The following is a 13,053-nucleotide window of genomic DNA, read 5'->3' as shown; positions in this document are numbered from 1 at the left end:
TTGGCAAAAGATGAGTCCTGTTGAGAGATGTTTTAACAGAATTTAAAATTCAGATGTTTAGTAGATTATTCTCACTTTGCAAGCTTCTGACAAGTTATTTTATAACAGAGTTATTTGGAGGCACACCTGTGGCTACCACAAACATGCCACTTCAATTGGAAAATTTGAAAAAAAATCATAACAGGAAGTAAATTATAAACCTCCACAAGTCTTGTTCCTCTTTGAGTACCATTTCCAGATGTCTGATGGTGCCACATTTAAACAATTGTATGTAAGTATAAACACCATGAAAATGTCCAGGAACCATAATGTTCCTGAGATGAACATATTTTGGTGCGAAATGTCGGAATAAAAAAATGTCAAAAATCTTATTTCAGTCATTGGGTCCGGCATTTAGTAAATCTTTGACAATCCTAACTGACCTAAAACAGAAGATATTTAGTCTAATTTAATGTCAAACAATGGGACAAAAACATTGTCCCATTGTCAGTGTTTATGTAGTGTATGTAAAAGTGTGGTTTCAACATGTTTTGTCATTTCTAATCAAATTAAACAAGTGTTCCATGTAAAATGTTTTACAGTGCAAAAATACATAACCGAGCTTTTTTATTCTGTTTGAAAACTGCAGACAATTTATTCCGTGCAAGTGATCAGATGTGTGTGTTCAAATAAAGCCTAAATGAAAAAGAAGGATCTCATTTCAAAGATTTATTTACCTTTATTCTTAGCAAATAAATGACAGAATTCCAATGTAAAACGTTTAAGGAAATAAGATTTACCATATTGTTATTGATTTACTATATTGTTAAATCATTTATCCATTTCTGTAACTATACCATGTAATTTAATTGGTCTTCCTGTTCTAAATAGTCATTATAGTTATACATAAATTTATACATATTAGAAAGAAAAGTGATATACAACCCTATTATGTATGTGACTGAGTGGAATCGATGTGAGGTAGCTAACCAGAAAAAGAGAATGCTACTGTTTTATCAAAACAAAAACAAATAATGAAATTTACATTTTCTAACCATCTTTGATGTGTGTCATTACTAGACATGTAGCACAAAAAGTGGTAAAAGCATTGTAACAACTAACTGTAACAACTTTCTCAGGATTTTACCGGTTGGTATTATATCCTAGACTGCAAACATTTTCAAATCCAGCATGTTCCATGTCAGTCTTATTCTTTTAATCCTTTTGGAAGATAGAAACCTTTCTTACAACTTTCTACAAGTGGGTAGTGTATAAAGGACCTGTTTAAGTGCCATCTGGGAGCTACTTCAATGAAAATCTTTCACTCATACAAGCAGCTGATGTATTTCTATAGAAAATATTGTCTCTGAATGCCACAGATTTCTAACTGAAATCTAATTTCTAATCTGAAAATGTCCTCACCCAAGTTTGGTGTTGATTTGTCTTTGGTGTTGATTGCACACAAATTGGTTGTGCAGTAATGATGCAAACTAGAAAATCAAAATAAAAACACAGTCAAGCTGGCCAAGGTAGTCAGGCTCACAAACAGCCAATTTTCACTGCTGCAACCCAGATTAGAACCATTACTTCCAGTCTTAATGGCCAGTTTATTCTTGGAGGATATGTCACACTCTTTAGGACAAAAAAATGAACGCAACAAAGTAACTCCACATTTCTGCATATTGTATTAAACTGTGTTTGTTTACTATATGGCTTTCAAATAAAATGCAACACACATTTAATTAAATTATTTTTATTTAAATAAATGAAAAATCATTTCTCACATTTTTTTACACACTGTTATCTACATTTCACAAATACATCAGTAGCAGAAATAAATAGTATAATAAATAATATTCACATCATAATAAAACATGGGATATTTTGCAGGTGTTAAATACTGTTGACTGAAATCATCTTGAAGCATCTAATTGTGTCGGTGTCTAAAAGGGATATACTGGCTTGCAGCATCTTTACACCTGCCATGCTTGGGGTCAAGGTGATGGACTGGCTTGCCTTACCCCCTGGACGAAGTGACGGCATCCTGCAGCAAGACAAAAAATAACAATTAGAATACAGGGCTTGCTAAAGTTTTAAACCAAAAATTTTTATGTGAGTTATGTTATCTTTGGCACAGAGTTCTCTTTTTGACTTGTTTCACACAGTCACACCTTCATTCCTTTAGAGTAGACTAACTTTTCTGTAATGTAGTGTTCATTGACACTCCCCTCTTGCAACATTCCATCTCAATTGTGATCTTTTGTTACATACATAAACTACAGGCAGGTATGTGAGGCTAAACATTCACCACAGGATCAGGAGGTTAAAGTAATCAAACTACAATCCTACCTGAACTGTTTTTTGCCAGCAATTAGCCCGGCCCCGGCTATAGTCAGTAAGCCACTGACTGGGCGAGAGAAAGAGTTGGTGAAAGTCACGGTGGCAGTGAGCTGTTTGTTTGGCACAATGGAGTCTTCATCTGCAACCTGAATATAAATAAAAAGATGAGTAAACCCACAACATGTACTCTGCAACTTCGGACCTTTAAAAGACTAAATGTTTGACTGGCATATTATAAGTACCTGGATAATGAGCTCTGGGCTGGCGATGTTGAACTCCTCTGAGGCGAGCACCCGCTTGTGGGTGGCCATGTCCTCCAGGACGACTGCTAGGTTGATGAGGTTGTTTTCCATCACGTGCTCATACTGTGCTGGAAGGATTTGCTCCTGGACGACTTTGACTGGAAACAGAGAGAAGGTAAAGAAATAATGAGGGTGTGTGAAAATAAGCAGCAAATCCATCTCTAATGCATAACAACTGTAGTTTTCAATCTGTGATTCAACCTGTAGTTGTAATCAGATTGTGTACTATTCACAGGGTAAATATGAAGCTAATTTATAATTTCAAGCCAAACTGTGAGACAGAGCTCATAACAACAAACAGCTAGAAGTTGCTCAAGCAAGCAGATCTTTGCTTCAATGTAAAACTACTCCAAAGAGTCGATTTAGGGCAACTTTTTATAATTTTACAATTTTGTCTGTCAAACTTAAGTACAGTGTATAATTTCAAATGCCACTGAATAACATTTGTTTTGTGATAATGACAAAAAAAAGGGTTCAAACAGTAAGAAGCGTAGATGAGAAGAGTAGATTTACCTTCCATTGGTGCTAGCTGTATGATGCCGTGTTTTTCCCAGAAGGTTTCAGAGGGGCTGTGGTTGTACTCTTTTGCCTGAGCATTCAGATGTACTTTTACCACCTTGGGTATTTTCTGCTTGTTCACAGCTTTCACAAGGAAGGCGATTGGCTCTCCGGGAGCTGGAGATTTATTCAGCGTCAAGGAGACTAAGACCCCCTCAGGTGCAGTAGCTGAAAAATGAAGAAAACCAGAATTAATTGAAATGTTGTCCTCAAACAATTAACCCTTAACCTAAGTGAAAAACGTTAAATGAAAATGTACCTCTGCGAAGTGTTGAGTCGTTTGAAATTGTGGAGCTTCTTGACGAAAGCGTTGAAGTAGGACCTGTTTTGTAAAGAAATGAATAGGTAGATTTAGCATCATTCCAGTTTCCAAAATTAGCTTTGGTGGAAATGCATTAATGTATTTTGTTTGAGGCTCCTACTTTTGATGTATTTGTAGTCTCCTGTGATGTTCTGCACTCTTGGGTAGCCAATTGCTTTAGTGCAGATTAGGGATCCAACTTTCTCTGTGTCTTTGCTGAAGCCAACTACCTGATCCTGGCTTGACAAGATGATTGTGTGCACATCAGCGTTCACTGCAGCGTAGACAAATGGGATGTCATAAATCAGGTCTGTACGCTTATTCCTGATTCCTTTGACTGGAGCTGGCCCACAGCAAAACACTCCTAGGAGAAAGATAAGACAGAAAAGTTAAAATAAAAGTTTAACAAACCTCAAAAGGAAAAAAAAAACAAATAAAAAACCAAATAGCAAAACATCTCACACACCTCCGCTCCTCTCTTGTGGGGTTGGGTCAAGAACTTGCCACCCATCCATATCTGGCCCAAGATCTTTGCGGGTCATCCAGCACTCCCCCCACAGATGAAAGTTCCTGTTCAAAAAGTCCAGCATTAAGGTGGTTATTTCACAAATATAGAAAGATAAGCAATAATTCTTACACATTTATCCAGGTATTGATCACAACTGACCATATGCTGTCTTGACTACGGTTAAGCTTCTGTCCAGTTTCACTGTAGTACTCTTCAACCACCAGGTTGGCATTGGTGTCGTGAGCAGAGTTGAAGTTGGTGACGACACGGCAAGGAATGCCAAGAACTCTCATGACTGAAAGGTGTAATAAAAACACAGATGTTCACAAACAGGCAAAAACATATCAACAATATTTTCCAGCAATAAGTATGTCTATGATGTTGATCATATTTGGAAAATTTAGAATTAGGGCACAGATTGCCAAAGGCAATATATGGAAAGGGTTTTTAAGTCAATCTGTTATAAATACCTGTGCACATGACTGCAGCAAACACCCAGCACTGTCCATACTTGACCGGGCTGTAACCAGACTGGGCCCACATCCTCAAGATGTCCTTGCTTCCTGTCCATTTTGAGGGACTGACACCCTGTTTGAAGTCATCAGTCCAGTTCCCTTTCAGCACACCACGATCATCCTCACTGTTGATCTAAAGTGAAAACACAACCCATTTTTTATTTCCCAACCTTGCTCTTTAGTTGTAAAACACGATGTGCAAGTTTGTATTTCACATGCTGTACGTTAGACAGGAGTTAGACAGGAGTAGCTTGCTGACTACCCTGAGAGGAAGCTATATTTACAGTATGGTGCCAAATGACGTTTTTCAGCTGAGGTCGTGCCAAGAGGTGTGTAACTATCTTTACAACCTTTTGAAACACAACGTCCCTGTTCAGGATACACCTGTTTTTTTTTATGTTAATGATACCCTTCAAGCTGTGCGAAGGAACACTGTTTGGATGTGATTCGTTCCAATTTTGTACTTTCTGTCATGCTGTTTCTGAGGTCTGTTTGCACTCACCATGGCAGAAACAACGCGGCTGATGTAGACAGGGTTGCCTCTGTTCAGGTAATCCTTCCTTTTATTTTTTTGATGCTGAGGGCTGACTTTGAGCAGATCCAGACAGGCCTCTAAAACACCAGGCTCATACTGTGCAAAAAAGAAAAAGAACATTTTACTTTACTAGCTCCTAAATGTTGCCATAGTTTAAAGTTATAAAACATTTTACACATGAGCAAAGATGGAGCAAATTTAACACAAGCTGCAGTAAAAGACATTCCGGCACTAAGTTAGCCAAAAATCTTCAATAAATATGTTCTGTTAGGTGGGAATAACTGTCATACCAGATCAAAGGACCAGGGTCTTGAGACAAGGTTCATCGGGGTCCCCATAAACAGCAATCCAGAATCACTCAGGATGTATTCCTCCCTCTGGTCCTCAAATGGAATATAAACTGCATCCTCTGAAAAACAGAAAACCTTTCCTTAGAACAGCTCACTGGGTTAATATCTGACAATTCAGCTGAAATGATACTGTTGGTACTGAACATGACTGTACAAAGATGATCAAATAATAAGTAAGTATTGTAAAGCGTAACTGGGTACAATACTAGCTTAAATACTGTGCCAAAATGTGCTCAACATCGAAGACTGTATGTGATGTAAAAATTACTTGCATCTACAGCCAATGAGTAAATATGGCTTCTGATAAAGTGCCACATTTGTAAGACAAGCTTAGAAAAGGGAGTAAGTGCAGTTTATTTACATTTAATTATTGTTTTGAATTTATGTCTATTTTAATTTTTAGTGCAAAAGATTATCCGCATCCAGACTTAGTGGAACCATTGGGTTCCTGAATGCTGCAGAGTAATGTTTATGATGAAACGCATTGCATTTTCTGGGTGACTGCATGCTGTTGAATTTATGTTATATCAAAGGTGTCAACATTCTCAATATCTATTAGTATTTATATTTCTGTCAAGGAAATGAGTCAGAATACTAACTGATAGTGTTGCTGGTCATAAGGAATACTTTTAAGGTGTGTTACCATGAATAAATCTAAATTTTTAGATGATCTAAGAGTCTAATTGGTTTATTAAGGCTCAGAATAAGGATCAGTAAGCTTTAAAACCTGTCTTTAAAAATACTCATTTTATGCATTTCAAATAATGTATTTTTCATATTAACTTTAATTCATTAATATTGGCTAAAAAACTAATTCAAAACCATCATTAAAGACTTATTCCGCAAGATAAACCTTATCAATACAAAACAGCAAGTTCTGTCTTGATTGACTCACTCCAACTGCAAAATTAGCAACAGACAAAAAACTTTCAACCTTTCCAAAAAGAAAGGAAATGAACTGAAAAAAAACTTTGCACCAATTCTTTCGACCTCTACTCACCCGAACACCAGGGGTTGCAGAGCATGATGAAATTGCCCACCACGGTACTCTTCTGGCCATCTTGCGTGGAAACAGACAGCTGAAATGAGTAGCATCCCACTGAGACTGAAGCAGGAGAATAGATGAAGATGGAGAGTTTCTGGAAGTTCAAGTTGTTTGGGTCAATGTAGGCATTCCAGTGGGAGGAAGAGTGCTTTGTGGAAAAAGTGACTGGCATCTCTACATTAAGCTGACCTGAGCAAGTAAAGAAACGGAAGGAAATGAGCGAGGAGATAAACGTTGGTTCAAGCTGGTTGCAAAAGCAGATTTGAGCCTGGTACTCTTGAACCATAATGTAAGTCTGGTAATACCTAGTGTGACTTTAATCCTCAGAGAATCCGTCCTGGGGTTGAAGGGTCGGCCTTTGAGCTGGACGCTGATTTTAAATGGGGCCCCTCTTCGCACCACCAGAGCGTTGGCATTCTTGAAGCCATCTGTTCGATGTCTCCCCAGATTTTCAGAAAGTTCCAGGTTGGCGTGGTGAATGCTCAAGTCTGCAACAAGAAACACAAAAGCCAGTGAATAATTGATTGTAAACTCAGAAATTTAAGAAGAAAGTAGATAAAAGCGTATTTTGAGACAAATCTCACCCTCCATGTGTTGGTGTCTCTGTCTCAAAACAATGCAATGTGCTCCTACAGACACTTTCCTCCTTTATATAGACCTTAGCCCCTCCCTAGGCTAGTTGATTTTGCGAAAAAGAAAGTGAAATGTTTTCCTGTTACCAAGGCTCTCAGCACATGTATGAGCAAAAACAAGCCCCAACATGACACTCCCCTCCGTTTTGTGACATTTGTACAGTTACATTTTGTACACAGACTTGATGTGTCATTAGACTCACCCATCTAACAAAATGTTACTAATTTGGTTTGTGTGAACTGTTGTAGAATGTTAGGTAGCAGCTTAGGCATGAAACCTAAGGGAGAACCAGAAACCTTTTATTTATTTTACTTTTTTAGGTTTTTAACATTTTACTGTACCTAATTACCCACTTGTTTGTACACATAGGTATGCTGTTTTTTAAGAGTATATCATCTAAGGATGCACATGAGAAGGTCTATTGATAATTTCTGAAATATATCAGTGCTCCCATGAAGAGAGAAGATTAAAACTGTTCATTCTCTAATATAGTTTCATATGGGATGCACTTTGGTCTTAAAGCATTAAAATATACATGATTCTAAATTAGAAAAAAAAGTTTGTAGACTTAAAGTAGATTACAAACTGAATCTTTTGCCTTTTTTTCCATTTACTGTTCTGAGCTTTAGATGGTTTGGGAAGCCCGTTTCTGCTGAATTTCCATTATTCACGTATCTCATTCATCCATCCATTGTCGATACCAGAGTTGCTGGGGGGGCTGGTGCCTATCCCCAGTGGTCACTGGGCAACAAGCGAGATATACCCTGGACAGGTCACCAGTCCATCACAGGGCAGCACAGAGACACACAGGAGAAACGATCGTGCACGCACACACCCAGGACAATTTAGGGAGACCAATGTTTTTGGACTGTGGGAGGAGGCTCGGATACCCAGAGAGAACCCATGCATGCGCAGGGAGAACATGCAAACCTAATGCCAAGAGACCCCAAGCTGAGATTTGATCCCAGGGTGTTCTTACTGCAAAGCAACAGTGCTACCAACTGTTCCACCATGCAGTCCTTATTTACATATTTGCTAAATGAAAACAATTATTTATTGTAATGATTTGGTTCATCTTTTATCAGATGGTACAATTTCTGAGGTTTGAAAGTCTCACATTGACTCCTGCAAACTTCACACAACTTTATTATTGCAAACACCCTAATCTTTCATTTATCTAACCTTGATATTTTGCTCCAGAAGACATTTGGGTGGTCCATCTCTGTGGCGATATATCTAAGTCATGCTTGAAGCTGTCAGTTTAGCAGAAGAAGCTTATTTCTGACCAACACTAGTTAATCTTTACATAAAGACAATTTATGTAAATATTTAAACTGCACAGTATGTATATTTTTGACTTTGTGTGGATTAGAGAAAATTCAAGATATATTCATAGTTGCATACAGTTCTAGTTATTAAATATGTAACATGTAAGTTAATATGACCTTCATGCCTACGAGTGCATTTACTGCACTTGTATTTTTAAATGCCCATTGCAATCCAGAAGCATAATACAAAGTTTTCATAGCTGATTGGCATTTTCTTTCTCTTATAGCTCCATCAACACATTCTGAGTGGAAAAAGTAATGAAAGGATATCACTTAATGCAAGCGTGGGAGTTTGATTTGAGGTCATTACTCACTGACGTGGAGGACTTACCCTCCATAAAAAAACAAACTAGTTTTACTAGTTTAATTCACTAGTTGCAATCAGCAGTTAATAATAATAGGCAAGCACGCATTATAAGGGTGAGACGCATTTTTGAACCATGAGTGTTGACTCAGGATTATGCCAATCGGATGTTCCCATATCATCTTATCATAACAGGAAATGCAGCATTACAAATGATGGCCAGAGTGGATGTTAATTTTTTCCCCCAGAAGATGGAACTTGATGCTTCTAGAGATGTCCAGATGTTTTAACTTAAGGAATAACTATTTTAAAGATGAAAAAACATCGCTGTTTAGAAAATATTATTCTGATTAGGTGTCTTTGTTGGCTGATTTGTTGTATGTCTCTGACACATAAACTAATAAGATAATTGTTCAGTAATATTCTAACATCTGATCTTCAGTTTATGCCTATAATTGTGGGCAGCAGAGGCGATTGTTTCCATTTACTAATTGAGTTTTCCTTTTTAATATTTAAAGACTAAAATCAGCCAAATTGGGAATTCCGATCTCATTCCTGACGACAATCTAAACCCACGTCTTTCTTTGTTTTTTTTACTTTATTTTTAAAGTATTGACGGCTTGCATTTGCGTCTTACATTTGGTTTTAGCACAGGTGTAATATTTAATTTTAAATTTTAGCTATTTTAAATTTGACAAATAACTAGTTTTAATAATAATTCATAATATATCTCGTTTCAACAAAATCTTGAAGAATACTAATAAAACTGATAACATTTATTATTTACATTTCCAGCAGGTCAAAATCATCAACCGATGTGTATGTGTCTTTATAGCGATACATGTGAGCAGATGAATGCTTACGATGACAATGAACATGATGTCCCTACCATCAAAGAGACCGGAAAAATCCTCATTCCAGCAGAAAGAACTGTACAATCCTTTCGTCTGCTGCTGTATTGACGTCAGGAACATTATTAATGTTGGCACAGTTAACAGCATATGACAGCAATTTAATTGAGAGACGGGTAGTTCCGAATTCCTCTGCTTACTTGGAAAGGTTCCATGTGTTCAAGTTAAAGCCAAGTTTATCTGCTGACATTATCATTAGTGTAGCCGCCGAACTAGAAACTAGGACATATTTTAATTAGAGATAAAATAATTCATCAATAGGCCTTGATATATTAAAGTGAGTTGACAGGTAATAGGGTGGGAGGACCTGCGGTAAACATCAAATGGGCTGAGAATCGAACCCACGACAGCCTGTGTCAAAGATTAGGGGTCACGTGCTCACTCCTTGCGCCACAAACTAGACAATGTGGGTTACAATTCCAGACGATATGTTTGGAACACAAACAGCGCTAACAATCACCAAATGGACTGTGGTGGTTTTCTTCAGATGCAAATAAGGTTCTTGTCAAGGTGGAGGAAATTATGAACAGTTATAAATATCAATACGTTTTGAGCAGAACCTTTAATCTGTTAGAAAGCTGAAGTCAAAGAGGAGTTTCAGTTTTCACCTTAACAGCAGCATTTCATAGACAGACGTCAAAAGTGCTTTACAAAGGGTAACCCAACAAAATACACAGCAGTGTACAATACAGAAGACAATATAATGGTAAATGCCAATAATAACTGCCCAAGTCTAACCTAAAGCTTCTTGAAATAAAAATGTCTTTAGTTGCCTTGTAAAAGTATCCACAGAGTCCAAAATCCTTACATGCCACAGGCTGGATAAAACAGCCTGGAAAATATCAGTTACCTCTAGTCCTACAATGAATGCATGAGACAGTCCCTGTTTCAAGTACCTCAGATTACAGTAGGAAGTATATACACTGCTCAAAAAAATAAAGGGAACACTTAAACAACACAATTTAACTCCAAGTAAATCAAACGTCTGTGAAATCAAACTGTCCACTTAGGAAGCAACACTGATTGACAATCAATTTCACATGATGTTGTACAAATGGAATAGACAACAGGGGGAAATATTTGGTGATTAGCAAGACACTCAATAAAGGAGTGGTTCTGCAGGTGGGGACCACAGACCACTTCTCAGTATCTATGCTTTCTGGCTGATGTTTTGGTCACTTTTGAATGTTGGTGATGCTTTCACACTCGTGGTAGCATGAGACGGACTCTACAACCCACACAAGTGGCTCAGGTAGTGCAGCTCATCCAGGATGGCACATCAATGTGAGCTGTGGCAAGAAGGTTTGCTGTGTCTGTCAGCGTAGTGTCCAGAGCTTGGAGGCGCTACCAGGAGACAGGCCAGTAAACCAGGAGACGTGGAGGAGGCCGTAGGAGGGCAACAACCCAGCAGCAGGACCGCTACCTCCGCCTTTGTGCAAGGAACAGGAGGAGCACTGCCAGAGCTCTGCAAAATGACCTCCAGCAGGCCACAAATGTACATGTGTCTGCACAAATGGTTAGAAACCGACTCCATGAGGATGGTATGAGGACCCGACGTCCACAAATGGGGGTTGTGCTCACAGCTCAACACCGTGCAGGACACTTGGCATTTGCCAGAGAACACCAGGATTGGTAAATTCACCACTGGTGCCCTGTGCTCTTCACATATGAAAGCAGATTCACACTGAGCACATGTGACAGACGTAACAGAGTCTGGAGACACTGTGGAGAACAATCTGCTGCCTGCAACATCCTTCAGCATGACCAGTTTGGCAGTGGGTCAGTAATAGTATGGGGTGGCATTTCTTTGGAGGGCTACCTCCAGAGGTAGCCTGACTGCCATTAGGTACCGAGATGAGATCCTCAGACCCCTTGTGAGACCATATGCTGGTGCAGTTGGCCCTGGGTTCCTCCAAATGCAGGACAATGCTAGACCTCATGTGTCTGGAGTGTGTCAGCAGTTCCTGCAAGATGAAGACATTGAAGCTATGGACTGGCCCGCCCGTTCCCCAGACCTGAATCCGATTGAGCACATCTGGGACATCATGTCTCGCTCCCTCCACCAACGTCACGTTGCACCACAGACTGTCCAGGAGTTGGTGGATGCTTTAGTCCAGGTCTGGGAGGAGATCCCTCAGGAGACCATCCGCCGTCTCATCAGGAGCATGCCCAGCCGTTGTAGGGAGGTCACACAGGCACGTGGAGGCCACACACAATACTGAGCCTCATTTTGACTTGTTTTAAGGACATTACATCAAAGTTGGATCAGCCTGTAGTGTGTTTTTCCACTTTGATTTTGTGTGTGACTCCAAATCCAGGCCTCCATTGGTTAATAAATTTGATTTCCATTGATGATTTCTGTGTGATTTTGTTGTCAGGACATTCAACTTTGTACAGAGCAAAGTATTCAATGAGAATATTTCATTCATTCAGATCTAGGATGTGTTGTTTGAGTGTTCACTTTATTTTCTTGAGCAGTGTATATGAACCAAATCAGCAATATTGGAAGAAGCCTTTCCATGTAAAGTTCTAAAGGTTAAGACAAAAAATTAAAAAAAAATTATTTATCTTATCTTGTCTAAAAATACAAGAACCATGAGACTCATGTGGCCCTGATGCTTCTAATTCAATTTTAAATTCCTTATTTGTCTTTGCACAATGTACTGTAAAAACATGATACTTCCTGCAGTTCTACAAATGCTCATAAAACAATGTAAGCACTTAGCAATACTAAACAAGTCACTGTACATAAACTACATATGGAATTACAACATTTAAAAGAATCACATCACGCAATTAGTCACACACACAAAAACATAATATAATTGCGCCATAAAATGAATTCCACAGTCCGTTTTGATCGTTCTCATTAGAAGTTCCTTAACAACATTTGGATAGAAACTATTAAAGTGATGCGAGTTCTGATGTACCTATTGTGTTCCCCAAGTGGCTTCAGTGTGAACAAGACGCTCCCTGGGTCAGAACTGTCCTGAGCAGGAAGTCGAACAACCACTTGGGAGAGCAGAGCTGCAGTTTTGTTTGCAACGCCATCTTGCCTCATTGTTATAAGTCTGAATGTCCAAACACAGACATATTATTAGTGGGAAAACTGAGAATCTCTCAGGATTGAGCAAAGCGTTTCAAGACAAACCTCGAGTTATCACTTTAGGGATCTGACATAAGCAGCAAAAATAGTTTGAAGAAATTCAGTGCCATATATTATGTGTTATTACATTTACCCAAAACACCCTAAACTATCACAAGCTGCAAAAACGATAGTATACACATAGCTGCTTTATGTGTGAAAGTTAAGGCAAAGCTCATTAGTTACTGTTTTTCTGGTTATTAGAAATCTCATTTAAATACCATTAATTTAATATTTCATCCTGGTAAATGTGTTTTAATTATTACACCAGTTTAGTTTTACACAGAAAGATACAACTG

The 13,053-nt window shown here is 38.4% G+C and overlaps 1 protein-coding gene across 1 annotated transcript; it reads right to left on the bottom strand.

Moving 5' to 3' along the window:
- Positions 1-1,716: 1,716 nt before the first annotated feature.
- Positions 1,717-7,056, bottom strand: tgm5l (transglutaminase 5, like). The gene is made up of 14 exons (XM_047348290.1): positions 7,018-7,056; positions 6,739-6,921; positions 6,389-6,622; positions 5,329-5,447; positions 5,006-5,134; positions 4,459-4,636; positions 4,148-4,283; positions 3,947-4,050; positions 3,602-3,844; positions 3,439-3,501; positions 3,135-3,347; positions 2,562-2,719; positions 2,329-2,465; positions 1,717-2,023 (listed from the first exon to the last, which is right to left on the bottom strand). Exons 1-14 carry the CDS (start codon positions 7,022-7,024, stop codon positions 1,873-1,875), a joined length of 2,055 nt encoding a protein of 684 aa, XP_047204246.1. The 5' UTR covers positions 7,025-7,056; the 3' UTR covers positions 1,717-1,872.
- Positions 7,057-13,053: the final 5,997 nt, after the last annotated feature.

This window comes from Girardinichthys multiradiatus, chromosome 20 (genome assembly GCF_021462225.1).
Source record: "Girardinichthys multiradiatus isolate DD_20200921_A chromosome 20, DD_fGirMul_XY1, whole genome shotgun sequence".
In the NCBI taxonomy this organism is placed as follows: domain Eukaryota; kingdom Metazoa; phylum Chordata; class Actinopteri; order Cyprinodontiformes; family Goodeidae; genus Girardinichthys; species Girardinichthys multiradiatus.
This window is presented reverse-complemented; position numbering and strand designations above follow the sequence as displayed.